At 53.4% G+C, this 22,467-nt stretch overlaps 2 protein-coding genes across 3 annotated transcripts; one reads left to right on the top strand and one right to left on the bottom strand.

Moving 5' to 3' along the window:
- Positions 1–134: 134 nt before the first annotated feature.
- On the bottom strand, positions 135–5,504 carry LOC130536534 (proton myo-inositol cotransporter-like). Of its 2 annotated transcripts, XM_057052557.1 has the most exons (13): positions 5,353–5,504; positions 4,053–4,498; positions 3,756–3,915; positions 2,901–3,109; positions 2,711–2,819; positions 2,465–2,628; positions 2,274–2,388; positions 2,046–2,171; positions 1,848–1,966; positions 1,624–1,776; positions 1,378–1,550; positions 669–737; positions 135–595 (listed from the first exon to the last, which is right to left on the bottom strand). In XM_057052557.1, the coding sequence occupies exons 2-13, from the start codon at positions 4,471–4,473 to the stop codon at positions 587–589; spliced, it is 1,827 nt and encodes a 608-aa protein (XP_056908537.1). In that variant the 5' UTR covers positions 4,474–4,498; positions 5,353–5,504; the 3' UTR covers positions 135–586. The 2 variants fall into 2 exon arrangements, with proteins under 2 accessions (XP_056908537.1, XP_056908536.1); XM_057052556.1 differs by lacking the exon at positions 5,353–5,504 and having other exon boundaries at positions 4,053–4,989.
- Positions 5,505–5,854: 350 nt separating this feature from the next.
- lrrk2 (leucine-rich repeat kinase 2) lies at positions 5,855–22,359 on the top strand. Its single transcript, XM_057052540.1, has 52 exons — positions 5,855–6,537; positions 6,807–6,892; positions 7,329–7,438; positions 7,770–7,858; positions 7,990–8,127; positions 8,196–8,330; positions 8,767–8,898; positions 9,088–9,207; positions 9,328–9,488; positions 9,561–9,640; positions 9,732–9,838; positions 9,934–10,063; positions 10,144–10,268; positions 10,582–10,709; positions 11,260–11,404; positions 11,501–11,640; positions 11,777–11,905; positions 11,984–12,154; positions 12,369–12,633; positions 12,702–12,890; positions 12,997–13,112; positions 13,173–13,239; positions 13,382–13,578; positions 13,650–13,900; positions 13,976–14,124; positions 14,217–14,310; positions 14,416–14,602; positions 14,764–14,945; positions 15,028–15,251; positions 15,346–15,473; positions 15,590–15,808; positions 15,879–16,080; positions 16,255–16,343; positions 16,427–16,614; positions 16,693–16,847; positions 16,939–17,085; positions 17,250–17,441; positions 17,532–17,672; positions 17,752–17,864; positions 17,939–18,129; positions 18,210–18,370; positions 18,444–18,614; positions 18,699–18,799; positions 18,882–19,076; positions 19,789–19,982; positions 20,065–20,137; positions 20,200–20,390; positions 20,501–20,653; positions 20,922–21,118; positions 21,604–21,672; positions 21,746–21,877; positions 22,014–22,359. Coding segments are annotated over exons 1-52 (7,587 nt in total). The 5' UTR covers positions 5,855–6,401; the 3' UTR covers positions 22,016–22,359.
- The last annotated feature ends 108 nt before the right edge of the window (positions 22,360–22,467 follow it).

Raw genomic sequence — 22,467 nt, 5'->3', positions numbered from 1 at the left:
GACTAATGTGTTTTCGTTCCCATAATTTCATATCGGTGTTTTAAAGAGATTCAGGTTCAGTTAAAATAGAAATAAATTAATAAGCTCGACGGGATAAGGGGGTTCTGAGTGTAGGATTAAAGAGACAAATGACATTTGAGTATTATTGTTTCCTTATTATTTGGGTGAAGGTTCAGGTCAGGATAATTCTGGTCGTTGAACCACAGCTGTTTGTTGAAGATGTTTCTCCTCTCATCCAAGAGGCTTCATCAGTTCTAGCTGACTGCAAATAATAAACATATATTGTCTGATCTTTTAAAAAGTAAATTTAAATAAAATTCTCATTAATTCAAATGTATTTGAACATGTCAATAATTAAAAAAAAGAGGGGATCCCCAATCATAAAACTTCTAAAACAGAAAACCAAAAGCAGCAAAAAATAAATATACTTGTGTGCAACTTTCTGAACACTTCATGAGGAATTCCTGTGAAGTTTTGATGCTTGAAACGAAATGTCTTCATGTGTAAAGGAAAGGCGCGATGGAACTTGTTCCCGGATATCGTTCCGTTGACAGATGGGAGCGTCCCCAGCTTCTCCTGGTTGCTGTTATTTGAGCTGCAAAGGGAAGAAAACGCTGATGAGCTGCAGAACGTGGCGGGTCAGCACATCCTCTGGACGCCGTACTCACGGTGATGTACGCGACAGAACCGCCAGAGTCCAGCGCTCCGTAACGCTCAGGCCCGGAGTCAGAACCGCGCTGGAAAATTGTGATCCCACATTTAAAAAAAACATTCCTCAAACTTTAAAAGACGCCAAAGCGCTGCAGTCGCCATCGCACAGATCAAAGAAAATAATCAGAGTTCACATTATTTTAACGATTTAAAATGGAAATGCACAAATGGATCAAAGGTGGAACGATGGTGAGAGGCGTGAGATCAGTGCTCCCTCACCCTCACCCAGGCCACACATCTGGAACGGGCTCCTTTAGTTACTGTCCTCATAAGGTGGACGATAAAGGTAAAGAACAGCATCTTCACTGGGGTGGAGCGACGCAGGGAGCCGGAATGACGAAGGAAAGGAAATTAAGAATCCTCTGATTTCAGATTCCGGGTTCAGGCACCGAGTGGAGCGACGGGAAGAGCAACCCATCAATGAGAGACACTAGGATGCCGGGAACAGGACGGAGGGACACACTAAAAAAGGGAGAGGACCAGCCACCACCAGATGCAGACAGATGTGAGAGAAGGAGCAGTTCCAGCCAATCACCTCTGGAGTTACCAATGACCACACCCACAAACCCAAGAGGAGCAGCGGAGGGAACTAGTCCACATCAGAGGAGGGAACTAGTCCACATCAGAGGCGTCGCTCTCAGACAGGCGGTAGTTGCTGCCCTTTACCCGGATGTACTGCACGTTCCGGCGGTCGTTGCGGGAGGAGGCTCCGCAGGAGCAGAGCGGACCGGAGAACAGGCTCTCGATGTCCTCCAGCTGCAGGCCCTGGGTCTCCGGGAGGCAGCCCAGGATGAAGAAGAGGCCCAGCACCACCAGGCCAGCGTACATGAAGAACGCCCCTGGAAGAGCCAGAGCCAGGCCGTTACTGGAGGATCGGACTTGGACAAACGGGTGAAGCAGGTGTGCCGTTACCCTGGTAGGTGAGGAACTCCGCTACGTGAAGGAAGGTCAGAGACACCAGGACGTTGAAGATCCAGTTGACCCCGGATGAGCAGGCATTACCGGTGCTGCGGGCCCACAGCGGGTAGATCTCCGAGTTCACGGTCCAGGGCATGGTGCCCATCCCTAACGCACGGACACACGTGTGAATACGATCTGAGGGGAGCAAACACTCACGAAGGCTTTGGTTTCTAGACCTGGAGCAAAGAAGGCCAGATAGAGGAGGAGGCCCAGCAGCACCAGCCAGGAGTAGGACGTGGGGCAGTAGTTGTAGGCCCAGAACAGACCGTCCGCAGCCTCCGACTGGTTGGAACATCTGGATCAAGAGGAACAGTGGCCCGTTAGCAGCTCTGGTCACATGACCGGTTCTAAGGAAACCCCCCGGAGGTCCTGACCTTCCCCAGGACGCCAGACTGGTGTACGTTTGATTGGCGGGAACACAGGAGGAGTCGTAAACCGCGGTGCCGTTGTCACGGTAACAGAAACCACAGAGCGGATCCAACATGCACGGCTGACAGGTCCTGGAGAGACAGAGCAGATCATCCCACGTCTTCAACCTTCACCCTCCACCTTCCCGTGCTCGCGAGTCACGTGATCTCTGAGGATGCGGCGCGGACTCTTACTCATACAGACTGCAGGTGGAGTTCTGAGGGTCCAGAGGGTGGAGGCTGATGGATGGAGCGTTCTGGGCAGACAGCAGGAACCCCAGCGCCAACAGAGCCAGGCCCAGCCCGGTGCCTGACGGACAAAAGCACACGTGACCCTAATCATGCACGTTACCATGACAACGCAGCATCACTGATGAGCGGCGTACCACACAGGCTGCCGAGGGTCAGCTTCCTGCGGCCCAGTCTGTCCACCAGCCACACCCCCAACAAGGTAAACACAAAGTTGCAGCCGGAGGTGGCGGCGGTCAGCCAGATGGCCCGTTTATCGTCCCGGATTCCCGCCATCTGCAGAATGGTGGCGCTGTAGTACCTGGAGAGAGGAACGGGTCAGCTCTGAGGGGGGGGGCTGGGATGGCAGCAGGGGAGGGGCCGTGAACATGTGGGTGACATACATGACTGTGTTTATCCCGCTCAGCTGCTGGAACATCTGCAGGCCGCAGCCCACGATCAGCGCCCGGCGAGTCGGACCGTGGCGAAGGATCCGCAGGATAACCGGAGCGTCTGTGCAGGACGGCACAAGGCTGGACATCACAGCTGGAACATCTGCATCTCATTCTGCTGGTGACTGATGCGGCCGCTCACCTCCGCCAGCCTCCCTCTCCTCGTCCTCGATGCTCGTCTTGATGCTTTCGTATTCCACATCGACGCTCCGACCTCCTCTGATCCGCCTCAGAACATCGTGCGCCTCTTGAGTCCGACCACTTTGTAGGAGCCAGCGTGGGCTCTCTGGCAGGAAGATGAACCCGATGAACTGCAGCACCGCCGGGACAGCAGACAAGGCCAGCATGTACCTGGATAGGGAACAGCAACGATCTCATCAATATTTACTTTAAAAAAAGATCCAGTGAATTCGGGATCATAATGAACCAGGCCTCCAGGGGCCCTGAAAGCTGGACCGTTTTACAGATGTTGCACCATTATGACGTCGATCTCACTTCGGCCGCCAGGTGGCGCCATTTAAACAATAATCCCTCGGTCTATTTTCTCTTATTTGCGATTTTCTGAGATTAAATTTGTGGGTAGATGGACGCGTGATGAGGTGTAGGTCTATTGAGAGCCAGTAATAACTCCAGACAACTGAGATGGGGGTATCAATAATCTCAGGGAGGTTGAATCATAATAAACTGATTAATGACAAGACGTTCAAAATGTCATTAATCCAAGTTTCATAATCTCCTCTGATTTACTGCTGCTCAAAGGAACCTTTATTCCTAAAGTTCCTGGCAGAGTTGTTGGCTCACAAAATCCTGATTTTCCAGAAATTTACACAATTTATGTGGATGACACTGAATTAGTTTGACCATAAAGTGAGAACAGTGTTTAGAGTGTTGAGGTTTAGAGCTATGCTGCAACCTAAAACTATTCTCATTAAATAAGTGAATGAATGACCTTCATTAAAAACAATAATTGGTAGTTGCTTAGTGTTGTTGAAGGTACCTCCAGCTGTCGTGGGCCAGATAGCTGAAGGCCCCGTCGATCAAACTGGCGATGAACTGGCCACCAGTGATGAAGAGGGAGTTGATGGTGACGAGCTGCCCTCTCTGGTGGGGGGGGGACACTTCAGCAATGTAAACTGGAACTGTCATGGAGGCGATGCCTGGCGATGGGACCAACAAAGGAAACAACACTTAAGCCGTCAGTGGTGCTGGAAGAGCAGGTCGGGGGAACTTTGCCCCCAGGAGAAGGTTGATAGACCTGAGAGGAAAATCTAACCGGTCGGGAAGGTGAACTCACCGATCCCCAAACCCACGGTGACCCGGCCCACCAGGAGCACCTCCTTGTTGGGGGCCAAACCCAGGATGACGCCACCGATGCTGAAGATGAAGCTGGCGATAAGGATGCAGATCCGGCGGCCCAGCCAGCCGTTCAGGAAGCCCCCGCCCAGGGACGAGACGGCCGCAGCCCCAACGGTGCTGGACACCAGGAGCTCCTGCCAAAGCTTGTTCAAGTTCATCTCCTTCTTCAGGGGCAGCATCGCTCCGGACACCACCCCGGTGTCATACCCAAAAAGGAACCCTCCCAGGGCAGAGAAGAAGGCCAGCACGTAAACAAAGCTGGGAGTGACGGGAGCCTGCCCAGCAGACTCCTCAGGTGGGGGCTGGATGAGGTTCTGCTCCCCATCTTTGGGTCTCCGGATGCCCAGAAGGTTCCCCATCTGCTTCAGGCTGAATTCATCAGGGCTGCAGGACATAGAGGAAGGCAGTTAAAGGCAGCCCGGAGATGCTTCAACACAAGCACAGTTGAGTCCTCAACACCTCGCTAGGTGTGATTGTGGGATGGAGCCGCAGAAAGAACCTGGGAGATAAGGAGCCACCATATTTCCTATTCAAATCCAGATGTGGTGCGCTCTTTGCTTTGTGGCTCATCCAGATGTCCTTCAGCTAATGGCTGATTTACAGGCTCTAAAGCAACTGACAGCATGAAAAACATTGTTTTTTGTTTTTAAATCTGACTTTTGCTGCATCCAGACACTAGCACCATCGACTTCTCCTATAATTTGTCTCCATTTCTCTGGTCCGTCTTATTTCCGGTGACGAAGCGACGTTAGAATCTATATTCCAGATTAGAAAGTTCCAGGCAAAAACCGAAAACGAACAAAGTTGGTTAGTTGAACTGGAAAAACAACTTCACTTCCGCGTACAACAACGTTGCGTGGCTGGTCGGCTGACATCACGTTCGGCGGGCGTGGCTACGCGCAGGTACGGAAGCCTCGAGCGCTCAAAAAGCTCCGATTTGCCAGTCACATGATTTGTTGCTCACAAGAATCGATCCGTTTAATAAAAGAAAACTAAGCAGCTCTCACAAGCAATACTACAATACTAAAAGTTTAGTATAAAAGGTAGAAAATATCTTTTTACCGACTTTAACGTGTCATTTTTATACCAAGAACAACCGACTGCAGCCAGCTGTGAAATGTGCTCCACCTGTCAGAACCGTCTGTGAGAACTGGACTTTAGAACATCACAAACACACGAAGAATGAAAACAGAAATGTCAGAACTTGAGTCAGGCACGATCAATAATGAAAGACATACCTGTGAAGATCTGGTTTCCACTTGACTAATAGGGAAGCTTGAGCAGGTCCAGGCTCCCAGTCACATGATGACTCTTAAACGCACCTCATCAGCTGTTTCCAACACCAGCTTAATGTTTTTATAGTCATTACTGATTTGAATCAGTAAACAAAGAGATCTGCATGGAGAGACTGAGAAACTCAAGTTGTTATAATAATAAAGTCTCAGAGAAGCTTCGATGTGTCATTTTTAGTAGAAGCATTCACTTAAAATCACCTTAGCTGCAGGTGAGGAGATGCGATAAAAGAACATGAGATTTATGCGTTTTGAGGAGAAAAAATGAAAATAAAACATGTACTCACTAGACAGACGAGATCCTACATAACTATTATTAACTTTGGACGGTTTTTAACTGATTTGTATGCATTTTAATCAATAATATACAGTATATATAGAGAAAGAAAGAAATCTGGCTCTCTGGCGCCCTCCGGTGGACAATGTGCTTATTGTTTCACATTCAACTTAGTTTAACTGAGGTTTCTACTTGTGTAACATTCAATACTCAAATGCTATATAAGAAAGACTACCATTTAGTTGCACTCATTCTTCAAACATTGTGATATGAAGTTTTGGACCGCACTCGTAAGTCGGTTCCGTACAGAGCCGAACATCCGGAGTCCCAAAGTGGCTCCGCGGCGGTGATTTATTTCCAGTTTCCTCCAGTCCGCAGGAGTCATGTGATCAGAGCGGAGGAACACGCCTCTCGGACACAGTCTGTCCCACAAAGACGCCAACATCGGAGGAATGCTGTCCTCCGGGGAAAGTTAGCCGAGATCGGAACCGAAACTCCGCCGCTTCCCTAATCCGTACAGTAGCAGTGTGAGGTGAGGTAAGAGCTAACATTCACAAGCATGATGCAACGGCAGGGGTGAGTCCAGGAGCTGCCCCACAGTTGCCCCTCCGTGCACATGTCGCCATGCTGCAGCCGTGGGGCCGAGCGGACGGTGTCGGTTCCGACGGGCCCGCGCTGCTGTGACAGCTAACCGGGGAATAAACGCTTATCCGAGAAGATGGTCAACAGGGAGGAACTGGAGGAACAGCTGAAGAAGCTCCTGGTCCGGCTGAAGAGCCAGCAAGAGGACCGGCAGCTGGGCACCCTGATCCAAATCCTCCAGGACCTTCTGTTCCTGGCGCACACAGACGATGGTAGGAAACACTCACGCGCAAATCTGCGTGGATTCATGCACAAATGTCTCCAAGTTGAGCGGTCCAGTGTCCTCAGGTGGTTCTCAGAGTGTTGCTCTGCCACCAGAAATGCTAAAATCCCCGTTTCACCCGATTTATCGGTTTTATTCACTTTGGAAAGTGTGTTTAGTTTTGAACAATTGGAAAACTTGTGTTTGACCTTGTGTGGACGGTGGGGACGACGGAACCTGGAGCATCTGATTCTTCATTTCATCTCTTTTTCTTCTCAGCTGCTGAACTGTTTGAAGACAAAGACGTCCACGTGTCCCTGACGCTGGTGCTGTCGTCCTACGTCCACAGTCGAGGCGTCCAGCAGGTACTCTCCATCCACCTTTACCTGTCCTGCTGCCAGCGCTCCGCCGTCCCTTTGTGACGTGCACGTGTTTAACCTGGGGACACAGGTGGACGACAGGTCTCAGGTATCGGTGTGAGCAGGGACCAACGTCCCCCCCTCCAGCACCACCACAGTCCGCTCCACTTCCTGGTTCTTGCCGCCCAGCAGGACCAGACGTCCTTGTTCCCATCCCGGGAATTTTCACTACGTATTTCTTGTGAAAAAGCACGAGGAAGTGACGCGGACTCGTCCTCGTCCTTATCAGACGTGCGCACAGGTGTGAGGCTCTGCCTGATGCAGCTCGTTTACGGCGCCGCGTGACTGAGCGCCGAACCCGAGGCTGATTCAGCCGCTGGGCCCAGACGGGCCGGGGGCGTCCTCGCCTGTGCGCTCACCTCTGGCGCTGTGTGTGTGACAGGTGGGCTGGTCGCTGCTCTGCCGGCTGATGGAAATCTGCCCCGACACGCTGGGGCGCCTCACCGCCGCCCTGGAGGCAGCCCGGGACTGGGAGGTGCTGGGAGTGCACAGGTAAGCAGGGCCCGGGTTGACTGGGTCCGAGCGGCGCTGCCGGTGGGCTCGCTCGTGCGCGGGCCTCCTACACGTTATGTAAATGGGGTTCTGGGAGTTTCCAGAGCAGCATGAAAGCAGCACCGCTGGCGTGTCGGTGGGTTTTCAGTTCTTCTTCGGTGCTTCTCGATGGACCACTTTGCCTTTTTTTGCCCCCGTTTTTCCCCCCTGAGGTTATTTCAGTTCCTCTGCCTGTTCCTCTCTTCTGCTCTCGAATGAAACTCAGTTTAATTAACCTTTCTTCACTCTTTTATACGACTCGGCTAAAGCTGTGGGTGTTTGTCCTGTTCAGGTTGATTCTGAAGGTTCTGGCCCAGTACAGAGCGGACTGTAAGGTGACCACGGTGGGCCTCAGAGCCCTGGCCCTGCTGCTCAGATCAGGTGCGTGACGCTACAGGAAGGAAGGGCTAACTTCCTGCGGGGGGGTTTCCCCTGTGTGGGCGGACCTCCACAGTAAAGTTCCCAACTCGTCACCAAACGCGTGACAGAACCGGCGTTTCCCCCACGTTCAGACGCCGTGCCGCCGCTGCTGATGGAGGACCAGCGTGAGGACGTGCTGGGCCTGGTGGTCCAGGCCATGAAGATGCTCCCCACCAACGAGGAGGTGCAGCTGCACGGCTGTGGCGCTCTGCGGCTCCTCCTGGAAACAGGTCAGGCTGCTCTCAAAGGGGTCTGGAACTGGGCAGGTCCAGCTGACCAAAGCTTCCTGTGTCTCCAGTGGGTGAAGACCTCCTGGTGGAGTTTGTGGAGAACCAGGATCACGTGGTGGTTCTGGCGGCTCTGCAGAGATTTCTGGACAACCCGGAGCTGCTCCTGCAGGGCCTGAAGGTGCTGCTCCCGCTGGCCCGGCCTGGTAATTCCCTTCGTGTTGGTCTGGTTGAGTAAGAGAGGTCGTTTGAATCATCGCTTTCACGTCTTCCTCCATTCCTTATTTACCACGGTTTATTTGTGGCATCAGCACCAGATGATGACATGGCCGAACCCCCGCTGGAGGAGAAACTGGGAGCTGCTGCGGTGAATTTGATGTCTCGGCTGTTGTCCACGCAGCCTTTTTCAGAAAGAAACGCGGTTACACAGTTCCAGCTGCAGCTAATTCAGAAGCTGCTTCCAGACAGCAGCTCAGATGTGTGATGCAGCACAATGAGAAGGGACTTTCTGAGCTCCTCTTCCTCCTCAGAGTCTCTCCCTCACTTCTCAGAACACATTTATTAGCTTTTTAGATACTGTGAATACGTGGTATAATGCTAACCATTGCAGATTTGCTAATGTGTTGAAACCTCCCCCCACAGTCAGTAATGTGGAGGTCCTGATGTCAGGGGGCGTTCGCTGCTACAGCGTGATCATCGCTGCCATGGACGCCTTCCCCGAGCTGGAGGACCTGCAGGAGACGGCCTGCTGGCTCTTCAGAATGTTTACATTAGGTCTGATCCAAACCATCAACGCTAAAATCTGTAGAACAGGATTCTGCTCGCACATCTTTAAATATTGAAATATGCAAATCAGACTTTAATAAGCGAACTTCCTGTGATGTCAGTCCAAAAGTGTTTGGATTTGACCCGGCTGAGGGTCTGAGTTCTGACCCAGAGTGTGTTTGGGTGGTCTCCTCACAGAGAGTTACTACAACATCCTGGTTCACAACGGCGTCCAGAGGGTGGCGGCCAGGGCCTGTCGGAGGTTCCCCCACAACGGCCGACTGCAGGCTGCCGCTCTGTCCTGCCTGGCTGATCTCAGTGAGGGCACGCACACACACGCACGCACACACACACGCACACGCACACACACACACACACACGCACACACACACACACACACACACACACCGCGGTGACCACAGGTGTGTCTCCTGCCAGCTGCAACCATCGTGCAGAACAAAGCCGTGGCCGAGCAGGGTCTGGAGGAGGGCGAGGAGGAGGAGCAGAGGGGAGTAGAGCAGGTGGAGGACGTGGGGCTGGGCTGGATGGAGGCCTGCTGCACGGCGCTGGACCTCCACGCCGCAGAGCCGGCCGTTCAGGTGAGCAGAACCTCCTCGGAGCCTCGGCTGGGATCCAGCAGGACCCTGGTTAACGGTCTTGTGCTGCTTCAGGAGGCTGCCAGTTGGGCCGTTCACAGTCTGCTGCTGCACGGAGCGGGCCTGAAGCCTTCTGAAGAAGAACAGGACCAGAGGTACACGTGTGGGACGGCGACTGTAACCTCCAGTTCCAGAGGGGCGATCCCATGTCAGGCTTATTTCATGGAAACGTGTGGTTGCTTCCAGGACTCCTGTTCACAGGCAGCTGATGGCGGCCATGTTGCTCCACTCCTCGTCTCCCTGTGTGTTTAAAGCCGCCACCAGCGCCATTTACACCCTCATCCAACACGACAGTGAGTGACCCCGGGAGACGAGACCTCTGAGCAGCTCCCACCGAGCGTTTGAGGCTCCTCAACTGGCGGTTACACAACATTTGCTGCGTTTACAGGTCGCATGCGTCCGCTGCTGCTGTCCAGCGGTCTCCACGTCAACGTGGTGGAGATGATGAAGAGACACTCCGACTCGGCGGAAGTCTCCATCAGCGCCTGTAAGCTGCTCAGCCTGCTCTTCCAGGGAAGGTGAGCCTGAAGAAAAGATTCTTTCCTCATTTTATCCCGTGAATTTTCTGGATATTTGGAGTGTTTCTCTCGTCCTGCAGGACAGCCAGTCTGGATGAGCTGAACATGATCATGAGTCAGATCCTCTGCACCATCAAGACCCACAACTTTAAGCCAGAGGTTCAGCTGGAGACTCTGCAGGCCAGTCTGGTCCTGCTCTACCCTGGTGGGCCAAACCTTTAAGCCCTTTAGTCACCAGAACTGCACAGACTTTCTCTCTCAGTCTGAACATCTTCTTTTATTTATGGCTCTTTAGGGAACTCTGATTCTGATATAATTTCCACTGGAAACAATCATTTTGTTGTCTTTTTGTGTGTTCTAATTAAAGACTTGGGAGCATTGCTTCATTAGCTCCCAGCTCTGCGTTTGTGAGATCCGATCAGATTAGTTTTAGATAACGGAGCACTTGTTTCCCTCTGTTTGTGTATTTTGCTGCTCTTTTTGACCTCCTCAGTCTCCTTCCTGTGTGAACTCCCCAGACAGGAGTTTGAGGGAGCACGGCGTCTCTGTGGCGGATCCTGACATGGCCGACGTGTCGCTGAAGGTCCTGAAGAACCAGTGCGTGCTGGAAGGAGCTCACACCCTCTACCTGGAGGTTCTCAACAGGGTATCAACATACGAGATCCGATCCTTCCTCCGTGTTCTGTGTCAAAATGCATGTTTTTTTAATCAAGATTAACTGGCTGTAAAGTCCTAGAAATGCTTTAGTTCTCCTGTAATGGGCCCGTGTGGCTTGTTAACTAATGTGAAAATCAAATCATGGGGGATTTTATGTCATGAAAGCAGCCATGAGTAAACAGGCGATTCCCAGAGTCATATTAGTCTGTTCCAGTCTATTTTTGCGTAGTGGTGTAAAAATAGCTAATCATTTCTTATACAAATTAAACGGCCATTCTGTCAGCGAAGAATGCATAACATTGTCCTGCAACCGTGACATCGGAAGGATGAAGGCCTGATGCATCGTATCTTCAAAAAAGCCACACATTTAAACACAAGTATAAATGAAACGCTGCACAATTCCTGTTCCTCAAACGCTAATCGGTGTTCTGCATTTATCTCTCCAATAGTGGTTCCTTATCTGGAGATGAATATCGGATTATTCAGGGATGAGGGCTGTCAAACAGTTAAACAGTCCCCCTTTTCTGCTGTCTATACAGTTCATCAGCAGCTCGGTGATCCAGAGAACCGGCCTGAAGGTTCTGTCCGCCCTAGCTGACTGTTCGGGAGCAGTGGACCTGCTCTGCCAGCAGGGGGCGATAGACACCGTCCTCCATACACTACAGATGTTCCCGAGGGAACGGGGTATGTTACACCTTTTAAAACCCCAAATCACTTGATGTTGCTTTTGGATGGCCAGGGTTTCATTCAGAGATTACATCACTTTTCACGTCCTTGTAGAGATACACTACTGGGGCTTCACCCTGCTCAACTACCTCGTGACCAAGAAGAAACTGTCCAGGATGATTGTGCCCGTTCTGGCCTCCGTTTTAGTGGCTTCGCTCGTCCAGTACAGAGAGGACAGAGAGATGACCCTGAAGGTGACCTGACTGACATTTTCTTCTCAGTATTATGAGCCAGCCCTTGAAAATACCCTAAAGCGATCAGTGAAATGTGCTCGACGTCTTGGATTTTGCTGGGTTTATTTTCCAACATCCTGGTCCTTGGGTCCTGCAGAGCTTCCAGGTGGCTTTAAGGATGCTGGACGCATGTCCCGGATCAGCTGCTGAACTACAGAGAGAAGATTTTGACAGGCAAATCTTCCAGCAGCTCCGAGAGGACACCCCTGACCCCATCAACTACCCAGTCAGTGGCATCTTTTTCTGACCCTTTCTACACGGATTGTGTTTGATTTCACATGCCAGCGTTCCTCCTCCCCGTCAGCTGCGTAAGGCGGTGTGTCTGGCTCTGTTTAAAATGTGGTGCGACGCGGCGCTGCACCACAGCATGCTGGAGAAGGCCTGCGAGGACAGGGACACCACCATGGCCGAGTGTCTCATCGAGCTGGGCGCCGACATCAACGCCAAGACCAAGTCGGAATCTCTCATCTACCAGGTCGGAACAGGGTTTCAAACAACCCCAAACCTAACGTTGGAGTTGTGTTAACGTGTGTGTGTGTGTCCAGGTATTTTGACTCAGCCAATTTTGTCTAGAATTCATCGTCTCGGCTGATATGTTGGAAATTGAACTGTCTGTAGATATTCCCGTATGAGCAGGGTTATCGGTAGCGTGACCATCGGTTCCTAACCACGGACTCGGCTGTCATCAGGTATGCGAGAGGGGGGGCCCCCTCGAGCTGGTGGAGCTCCTGGTCAGCCGAGGTGCCCACGAGCAACACCTCCGGAGGGCACTGGCTGTGAGCGTGAAGCTGGCAGACGGCCCGGCGGTCATCCTTCTGCTGGCTCGTCTGGGCCTGGACCTCAACAACAGCGCGCTCTGCCTGGGGGGGTTCAGACTGGGCCGCCTGGATGCCGGCTGGCTGGGCCCCCTCTTGGCCGAGAGAAGAAGAGCGCACAGTCTCCGTTACATCAGCAGTGAGCAAGAGTTCCCCTCTTCTCCTCTTCGGTCGTCCAGGTCCTGATTCTCCTGCTCCGTCCTTCAGGTAAAGCTGTGAAGCTGGCGAGATACATTCAGTCGTTCCAGAGGTCCAGGAGCCACAGCGGCCTGCTGAGGTCTCCGGCCGACCCCTGTCTGACCTCTGGCTACATCTCCGAGGAGAGCGACGACTCCAGCTTCAGCTTCGTCTCCATGGACGAGGGGCAGATTTTCAACGACGACATGGAGAGCGATGGTGAGTGACCTGCCGCCTGCGAGCAGACGCGACCCGCCTCCTCCGCCTGACTTGGCTCCAGAGGTTTTACAGCTTCGGTGATGTCGGCCTGTGGTCTCTTTTGAAGGCAGCGACTCTCTGCCTGGATTTCTGTCTCCAAAGCTGCACAACAACTCGACAGAGGACCTGCAGGTGGCGCCCTTGAGGAGGGGGCAGGGCCGTCAGCGACACCCCAGCGCGGAGGTACAGCCTTCCCACGGCCAGCCGGGGTCCTTCACTGTTGACTGTGCTGTTTTTCCCCAGAATGGCCAAACGGGGGCGGAAGCCTGCGAGTCCTCACAGAAGCGATACGGAAGGTCGGCGCAAAAAGGTAATTTGGCTTTATTTTCCCTCGGATTCACCAGCCGGAGGAGAAGGGTGACGTTTGTGGAGCACGTGCTGGTGCTTACGTTGGAGATGTTCTTCGTGTAACGGACGGTTCCAGACGTAAACAGAATTAATCTGCTGCTCAGGTTTTCGACCCGGGGAGAGTCCTGCTGCTCTGCCTCGAGCGCAGGACCGGATCCACCTCCTGGACCTGTCCGGTAACGAGCTGGACTCTCTGTCCTGTCTGCTGGACGACGGTGTGGTCCAGCAGCAGCTCGGGCATCTCCTCCGTCTGGACCTGAGCCACAACAGCCTGCAGGAGTTCCCCCCTCCTCTCTGTCAGGTGCCGCGTCCGACGCTTGAATCGGCAACAGATGAGCGGACAAATGAAAACCGAGTTTAAATCGTTTGCAGAGTTTAAGGAGTCTGACTCGGCTGGACCTGCAGGGGAACCAGCTGCAGTCGCTGCCGGTGGAGCTGCTGTCTCTGCTGTCGCTCAACACGCTCAACATCTCCCGCAACTGCGTGGGCCCCCAGCTGACCTTCGACCCCACCGTCGCGTGCCCGTCGCTGCAGCACCTCAACCTGTCCTTCAACAAAATCGCAGCGTTCCCTCACGGGCTGAGTCATGCCGGGAGTCAGCTGGAGGAGCTGTGCTTGGAAGGGTGAGTGTGGTGCTGGAATCAGGGCCGTTTCCTTCAGACGAGCGCGTGGGAATAATGAGGAGCTTCTCTTTCCAGGAACTGTATCGCTGAGCTTTGTGTCCCGCTGAGCCTCCCGGAGATCAAGCTGCTCGACGTGAGCAAGAACAACCTGGAGAAGGTTTCCCCAGGTTTCCTGACTGGCTGCCCCAAACTGGAGACTCTCAACCTCTCTGTGAATCAGATCTGTGAGTGCGGAGGGGTTGGAACTCTGGGACATTCCGGGAATCCCAGAATGACTCGGCTGATGTCACAATCCTTGCACTTTTTTTCCCCCCAGGCTCTTTATTGCATCTCTCCTCCAAAATCACCACACTGAAGCTGGCCAACAACAACTTCACCGAGGTTTCCAAGGCTATACTCTGCCTCCCAAAGTGAGTCAACGCCCGGATGCAACGTTCCGGCCCGTTCCGGCCCAATGAAACCCGTTGTGAAGCAGTTCTGGGAGGGATGTTGATTCTCTCTCTTTCTCCGCCCAGTTTGAGGTCAGTGGATATGAGGACCAACAAGATCGCGGCCCTGCCCGGTCCTGCCTGCTGGGAGTCCAGCAACCTGCGAGAGCTCATGTTCAGCCAGAACTGCATCAAGCATCTGGAGCTGAGCGGACCGGTCCACAAATGGGCCCGACTGGAGAAACTCCACCTGAGCGACAATAAACTCTCTGAAGTAAAGAAGAGAAACTTCAACATCTTCCTCTTTTTCTTCTCTATTCTTGACATTTAGGGATCTTTATGCTAAATAACTCCTGCACCTGTTATTAATAAGCAGTGGTATTTAGTCAGGATTATCAGAACCAGAACGCTGAGGGATGCCCCATCTCCCCCCAGATCCCTCCCCAGATTGGCCTCTTGGAGGCTCTGAACTCTCTGGATGTGAGTCGGAATGCTGACCTGCACTCCTTCCCTGACGAGATGGGCAAGCTGGGCCGACTGTGGGACCTGCCGCTGGACGGACTCCGGCTCCAACTGGACCTCAAACTGATTGGCAGCAAGACGAAGGACATTGTCAGGTCTGGGTTCAGCACCTTCTGGCGTCCTCCTGTTCTGAGGGGAAACGGATGGAATCAACCAGGATCCCATCTTGTCCCGTAGATTCCTGCAGCAGCGGCTGAAGAAGGCGGTGCCGTACTACCGCATGAAGCTCATCGTGGTGGGTAACGTGGGCAGCGGGAAGACCACCCTGATCCAAACGCTGATGAAGCTGAAACGCTCCCGGCTGAAGTCCAAGAGCGCCTCCGTCGGCATCGACGTGCAGGACTGGACCATCAAGGACTGGGACAAGAAGAAAATGGTGCTAAACGTTTGGGATTTCTCAGGTGGGTCAGCAGCAGGAGCGCCCGGGTTTTCCCAGTCGTCAGTTTAAGATGCAGGAAAAGATTTGTGGTGCAAACCTCCGTCTCTTCTCTGCAGGTGGGGAGGAATTGAGTGGCTCTCATCCTCACTTCCTGACCTCCAGAGCCCTCTACCTGGTGGTGTACAACCTCAGCAGGGGAGCCAGCCAGGTGGACGCCCTCAAACCCTGGCTCTTCAACATCAAAGTGAGCCAGTTTTACATTTTCTGCTTTGTTATTGTGACGGTGCGAGTTAGGTGATAACGCAGCTGTCCAGAAGAGGGCGGCGGTGAGCTTTGTGACAGTCTGGCTGCTTCCTTCAGGCCGTAGCTCCTCTGTCTCCCGTCATCCTGGTTGGAACCCACACAGACATGAGTGATGAGCTGCAACTTCAGGCCTGCCTGAACAAGATCCGGGAGGAGCTGCTGAGCCACCAGAGCTTCCCCACCATCAGAGACTACTACATGGTCTCCGCCTCCGAAGACTCCGACGCCCTGACCAAGCTCCGCAAGGCCATCGCCAGGGAGGTGACCAACTTCAAGGTAGAGAGGAACGTATCTGAAGTGAATCCAGCCGCTCTGTTCCTCTCTCATGTCAACACCATCTTCCCAGATCCAGGGGCAGCCTGTGATGGGCCAGTTGGTTCCAGACAGCTACGTGGAGCTGGAGCGTCGGGTTCTGCAGGAGCGGGCCAGGGTTCCCCCAGAGTTCCCCGTCCTTGGGCACCACCAAGTGCTTCAGCTCGTCCAGGAGAGTCAGCTGCAGCTGGAGGAGGCGGAGCTGCAGCACGCCATCCACTTCCTCAGTGAAGCTGGTCAGAACTTTTACGCGTTGTTTTTCCTTTTGAAGGGAAACAAATCAATTCGGTGACTGGAATCACTTCCTCTGACGTAAACGTTGATCCAGGATGAGGTCCACTGCTGCAGTTAGCCACGCAGCGGTGCAGCTCTTTGGCTTTCAGATCTCATGCGGTTGTTTTTCCCGGCAGGAGTTCTGCTGCACTTTGACGATCCTGCGCTTCAGCTCCAGGACCTTTACTTTATCGACCCCCAGTGGTTGTGCCACATCATATCCCAGGTGACACACCGTTCATTATGTCCCTTTATCTTCTACAGTATCGAAGCTTCCTTAGATGTTAGTCTGACGTGTTCTGCGTGCAGAAACTGACCCTGAAGAGCTGCGGGTTCTGGGAGCCTCCCAAAGGCGTCATCCAGCGCTCGCTGGTGGAGAAGTTCCTGTCTGAGACAAAATGTTTCCCCAAGAGTCACATGACGCAGTTCTTCAAACTGCTGGAGAAGTTTCAGATCGCTCTTCCCTTCGGCGAGGACCAGCTGCTGGTGCCCAGCAGGTGGGAACACGGTCGCAGCTTCAGATGTCTCGGTTTAAATGTAGGGGGGGAAATATAAATATGGTTTTTTTGTTCCAGTTTGTCCAAACACAGACCGGTGATTGAGCTGCCTCACTGCGAGAACTCGGAGGTGATTGTGCGCCTGTACGAGATGCCGTACTTCCCCATGGATTACTGGTCTCGCCAAATCACTCGACTGCTGGAGTTTTCTTCTTACTTGCTTTCTGGAAGAGGTGCACCCATCAGAGATCCGACTCCTTGTCTTCTCCAGACCTAAAGCGCAGAGCCAGGCATAAACTGAAGTGTTTTGCTGTGTGTGATCAGAAAAACCGGTGCGCCCCAACCGGATCTACTGGAGGAGAGGGGTGTACCTGAGCTGGTCTCCTGACGCCTACTGCCTGGTGGAGGCTGCGTCTGTGGAGGATAACCCGTCCAGCTTTGTCAGGATAACTGTGCCGTCCTCACAAAAAGGTGCCGCTTTAAATAGGTCAATCAAACCCAACCTCTTGAAGACCAATCCAGAAACTATTAGCTTTAATAGCGTTATTGTGCTGCTATTAAACATCCCACCAAAGGGGGCGCTGTCTGATCATATTGGGGTCAGGGCATAGCTGTGAACATCTTCTCCCCGCCAGGACGGGTTCTGCTGGGTCAGGTGGTGGATCACATCGACTCCCTGCTGGACGAGTGGTTCCCCGGCCTGCTGAGCACCAACATGCACGGCACCGGAGAGGCAATGCTGAAGAAGTGGGCGCTCTACAGTTTTGAGGATGGACAGGAGTGGAGCAAGATCCTGCTGGACGACCTCTGTTCTCATCTGGACACCGGTGCCTAAATCACATCTGTTAACGTCTTCTGTGGCTTCTGTGTCTGCGGCTTCTCATCATCTGACGTCTCCATCCTGTCCTCAATCCAAGATTTCCTGCTGGTGGACAAAGAGGACCCTCGCTGCACACTTCCCATCGCTCAGATTGCTCCGGACCTGGTGCTGAGCGACCAGCCTGCAGGCCTGATGCTGGACAGCGACGAGCTCCACGTTGACCTATCCAAGCGCCTGGGTGCGCCTGGCACATGTTTCTATACTTGTGAAGACATCGCTGCTCTTTTCTGACGGCGCCTCGTGTCTGGTGTTGACAGGCGGCGGCGGCTTTGGGACCGTCTATCGGGGCGTCTACAGAAACGAGGACGTAGCGGTGAAAGTGTTCAACAATCACGCGTCTGAGCTCTACATCTTCCGGCTCCTGAGACAGGTGCGCCGTTTAAACCCGTTGTTGTGCTAATAAAGTCACAACCCGGGTTTTCTCTTCCACGTTTCCCCCCTCAGGAGTTGGTGGTGTTGAGCCGCCTCCGCCACCCGAGCCTGGTGGGCCTGCTGGCCGCCAGCACGCCGGCCCGGGTTCTGGTGATGGAGCTGGCCCTGCGCGGGTCGCTCGACTCTCTGTTTGAACACGAGAACAGCGGCCTCAACCGGAAGCTCCAGCACAGAATCGCCCTGCAGGTGGCCGACGGACTCAGGTGGCGTGGGCGCACATGTTTACCGTTGCTCTGATTCTCCCACGAGAAAGATGTGCAACCTGGCTCTGACCTGTGATCAGGTACCTTCATTCTGCCATGATCATCTACCGGGATCTGAAGCCCCACAACGTGCTGCTCTTCAACCTGAAGACCGACTCTGAGATTATCGCCAAGATCACGGACTACGGCATCGCCCAGCACTGCTGCAGCATGGGAGTGAGGAGCTCCGAGGGGACGCCAGGTCAGCCGCCGCCTCACGCGCCACCCTGGCGCCGAGCGCCGGTTGTGATGGCGATTGTTCTGCTGCGCCGCAGGGTTCCGAGCTCCGGAAGTCGCCCGGGGTAACGTGGTGTACAACCAGCAGGCTGACGTCTTCTCCTTCGGACTGCTGCTCTACGACCTGCTGACGTGCGGCGAGCGAATCGCCGATGGTATGAAGTTCCCCAGCGAGTTCGACGAGATTGCAGTACAGCGAAAACTCCCAGGTGAGAAAGCTTTTCCCAAACCGCCCCCCCCCCGTTTCTGGGAAATATCCCAGGTTGCTGAGCTGTTGACGGCCTCGCACGCAGATCCAGTGAAACACTACGGCTGCCCTCCCTGGCCGGGCCTCCAGGTTCTGATGAAGGACTGTCTGAGGGAGAGTCCCCAGAGCCGACCCACCTCTGCTCAGGTGAGGGTGGGGAATGACCAGAGACCAGGTCCCTGCGGGGGGGTCCGGCTGACCTCCGACTGACCTCCCCCGGTGTGTGCAGGTGTTTGACAGGCTGAATTCGGGGGAAATCTTATGCCTGATGAGCGAGCTGGTGGTTCCACGGGTGTCCAACGGCGAGTGCCTCGCGGTCGGCGCCGGCAGCAGCCGCACGGTCTGGCTGGGGGGAGGAAGCAGCGCGCAGAGGCGGGGCTCGGTCACAGCCGTCAACCTCGACACCAGCACGGTCACCACCGAGGTACGGCGTCCGGCGGCTACTGCTGGGGGGGCTGGAGATGAACTGGCCCATCAGAACCTGCGGCTGGTTGATGATGGCGCCATTTTGTGTTCTTGAAGGAATTATTTGTTTTTACTGTGAGTAACGAACGGAGCAGAAGCGCTGCTGCTGAGGGCCAGAAAACGAGGAATGGGAGTGAAAACAGGGCTTTGCTCCCCGTTTGGTTCATAAAAAGGCACTATTATGCATCATGTGACTGTAATAAATTGGTCACATGATGTCCTGAAAGATTAACTTTAACCCGATAAAGGAATCTTGGCTCAAGGGTCGGGAGGTCAGAGGAAGGACGCGCTCATACAGGAAGCTGTAGCTAAGCCGGTCACTATTTAACACCAAACCTGGCGTTCACTCTGTGCAGGGATACGAGCGTGGCAATGCCGAAAGAAAATAGTTCCCACGTGGAACAGCACACAACAATGTGTGGATTAACGGACAGACCCAGCAGCCGGCACCATAATTATCTGGCGACACGACGTCTCCGTCGAGAGCGAAAATACTCATTTCTGATTTGGGGTGTAATTTTGGGACTGAGAGGGTGGCGCTCTCGGCGGGCTTGTTTACTTCTGTGTTTTAATAACGCTGAAGTGCGTCGTCAACCTTTTTGCTTGATGAATTTAGCGCTCTCGCCATGTTGACGCCGCTCAGGGAGCCGTTGTGTCTCTGAACCCCGCAGGCCATCGACAGCAGCCCCGTCTTGTGTCTCACAACTGTCCAAATCCCAAATGAGACCTCTGACTGGTTGGTGGCGGGCACCCAGTCGGGCTCTTTGCTGCTCGCCAGTACCCAGGACGCATCGACGTGGCACCGCCTGCAGAGCGTCAGAGACGCCGTCACCTCGCTCTACTTCCACGTGCACCCTCGTCGAACGTGAGTGTTCGCCGAGTCGAGCGACCGAGCCAACTCGTATCAAATGACGCGTTTTAAAGTTCTCTCCGGTTGGTTCATTCAGCCAGAGGAAGAGCTACCTGTTGGTCGGCACTGCTGATGGAACCCTCACGGTGTTTGAGGACTCTGTGCTGAAGGTGCGTCAGATTTGTCCTCCTGCGCCTGCTCGTGTCCCAAACATCACGTCTCTCCCCCGCAGCAGGAGGACGGGCAGCCGGTGAAAACCGTCATGGTGGGGCAGGTGGACACGCCCGTGGTGTGTCTGGGCCAGTCGCTGCACTGGCAGGACAGCAGGTGTGTGTGGGCCGGCTGCGGGACCAAGGTCCTGTCCTTCACCGCTGACTACGACCTCAGCAAGACTGTGGACACCAGGCCCAGCACCACGTCTGAGTGAGTCACGGGCAGCGCCGGTGGACGGGAGAGGCAGGAAGTCGGTTCCCCTGAATGTCCCGTGTGTGTGTGTGTGTGTGTGTGTGTGTGTGTGTGTGTGTGTGTCTCAGGCAGGAGCGCTTGTGGGGCGGAGAAGCGTGTGTGTCTCGGATGGCCGTCGATAAATACGTTTACCTGAGCAAAGCCGTGTCGCCGCTCGTTGAGGTTTGGGATAAGAAGAGTGAGAGGATGGTGGACTCCATCGACTGTGCTCGGGTCATCAGGTACACACACACACACACACACACACACACACACACACACACACTGTTGACCATCTTTCATGTCTCTTTGATGTTTTTTGGTGTTTATAGCTCTCTTGAAAATCCGAAATGCAAACATTTTGTCGGCCTCTTTGAAACAGTTGCTTCCTGATTAACAAAAGATCCGAGTTCTGAAATAACCTCCGTGCAGAAACAATGGAGCCTGAGGCCGTCTGCATAAATGTAAAGCTGGCGTGAAGGTGACGTGGCCGCTGCCGTGTTTCTGCAGACCCGAGTCCGGCCGACCCATGGAGGGCTCGCCGTCCTGGGCCCGCGTGAAGGCCCTGCTGGTGCAGAGCGCTGCAGCTCTCTGGATCGGCACCAGGGGGGGCTACTTGCTGCTGGTGGAGCTCTCCAAGCATCAGCCTCTGCAGGTCATCGGGCCCCACTGCGACTCGGTCCGCTGCATCACACCTGCACTCATCGGTGAGATGTTTCCTGCCTACTGTCAGACCTGAGCTGGTAAACTTAAAATATGGGATTTTATATCTCTTATTGGACAGAAAAGACTTGAATGTAGGGTTCAGAGACCTTTCAAGCACCAGAAATGAGGCAGCAAACGGGAAGAGAAAGTGCCTGAAGAACCGGTGGAACCAGAACGACAGGTGGAAGACGGGTTATCATTGTCTAGTTAAATGGGCTAAGATAACTTTAGTGGCATCAGAATTTGTTCCAAATGATTTTTCTATGATTTCTATGATTGACGGCTCCAGTTACATTTCAACACATTTGAACACTCTTCAGGATTCTCGCAGCCTCCCAGCGCCGCTGCCTGGATCAGAACCGCCTCCCACCCAGAACTTTGGCTCCCATTTGCATAAGAATGTGGAACGACCATTTATGATTCGGATCATTTCCTGGTTGAACCTCTTCATCGCACCCCGAGACGTTAACCCCCGCTTCTCTTTCAGGGACACTGAACTGGAAGAAGGTGGTGCTGGTTCTGGGTCGGAGACGCCCGCGGGCAGAGGATGTGTCCGGTGAGTCTGAGGTCTGCACGTTTGTTGTGAGCTCGGCAGCTTTTCTCCCTTCTAACCGCGGCTGCGCTGTCAGATGAGGACTCGGTGCTGACGGTGTGGAGCAGCATGCTGCCCATGGAGGTGAAGCACCTGCAGAGACTCTGCGGCAAGAGAGAGCAGCTGGCCGTCCGCATGAGGGAGCAGTTCCAGGCCGAGAATCCAGTTTGTATGTATTTTATTCTCTTTCATTAAAATAACTTTTTTTTTTTATCTTCCGTTTTGTCATTGTAGTTAACGAAGCTGAAACCTCATCTTTACCACCAGTAAAGGAGCATAATCAGTGTTTGTGTTGGTTCCTGCAGGACGTCGGTGGGACTGGACCAGGGAAGCCCCCCCCCCCCGAGGAGCCACCACGCACCAGCCGAGACGTCACCGTTCGCCACATCGAGCACCTCAGTTTGTTGTCAAACATGAGGAATCTTTGCAGGGGGAGAAACTTTTTTCCAAGAAGGGAGACGAAAAATGTGCCGATAGATGAGCAGGAAATGCAAACGGAGGAAGAAGCCAAAGTCAGGAAGGAAAATCTTCCATATTTGATTATTTATTCTCGTCTGAATGCTGGGAGGCTCTGAAGCTGCCTCAAAGAAGCATGAATGCACGTGGCCGCCCCGTAAAGGAATAAAGCCTATTTTATGTATTTTAACCACATTTTGAGTTTTTTTTTTCATCTGTTTATTCACATTAACTTAGTCCAGATGGTTTAAGAGCTGAAAGGACGTTAATAAAATAGTTTATTATTAATTTAAGCCTCTACTG

Source organism: Takifugu flavidus, chromosome 13 (genome assembly GCF_003711565.1).
Source record: "Takifugu flavidus isolate HTHZ2018 chromosome 13, ASM371156v2, whole genome shotgun sequence".
Lineage (NCBI taxonomy): Eukaryota > Metazoa > Chordata > Actinopteri > Tetraodontiformes > Tetraodontidae > Takifugu > Takifugu flavidus.
The sequence above is the reverse complement of the archived record's forward strand: the minus strand, read 5'-3'. Positions and strand labels throughout refer to the sequence as shown.

Coding starts and splice junctions, on each gene's coding strand:
- LOC130536534 (XM_057052556.1), bottom strand. CDS start 4,509: ATGTCCTGCAGCCCTGATGAATTCAGCCTGAAGCAGATGGGGAACCTT. Junction 2,820..2,900: donor GGAGAGGGAGGCTGGCGGAG/GTGAGCGGCCGC, acceptor CGTCCTGCACAG/ACGCTCCGGTTATCCTGCGG. Junction 2,172..2,273: donor TCCACCTGCAGTCTGTATGA/GTAAGAGTCCGC, acceptor CTGTCTCTCCAG/GACCTGTCAGCCGTGCATGT.
- lrrk2 (XM_057052540.1), top strand. CDS start 6,402: ATGGTCAACAGGGAGGAACTGGAGGAACAGCTGAAGAAGCTCCTGGTC. Junction 11,405..11,500: donor GATGTTCCCGAGGGAACGGG/GTATGTTACACC, acceptor ACGTCCTTGTAG/AGATACACTACTGGGGCTTC. Junction 15,809..15,878: donor GGGAGGTGACCAACTTCAAG/GTAGAGAGGAAC, acceptor CCATCTTCCCAG/ATCCAGGGGCAGCCTGTGAT.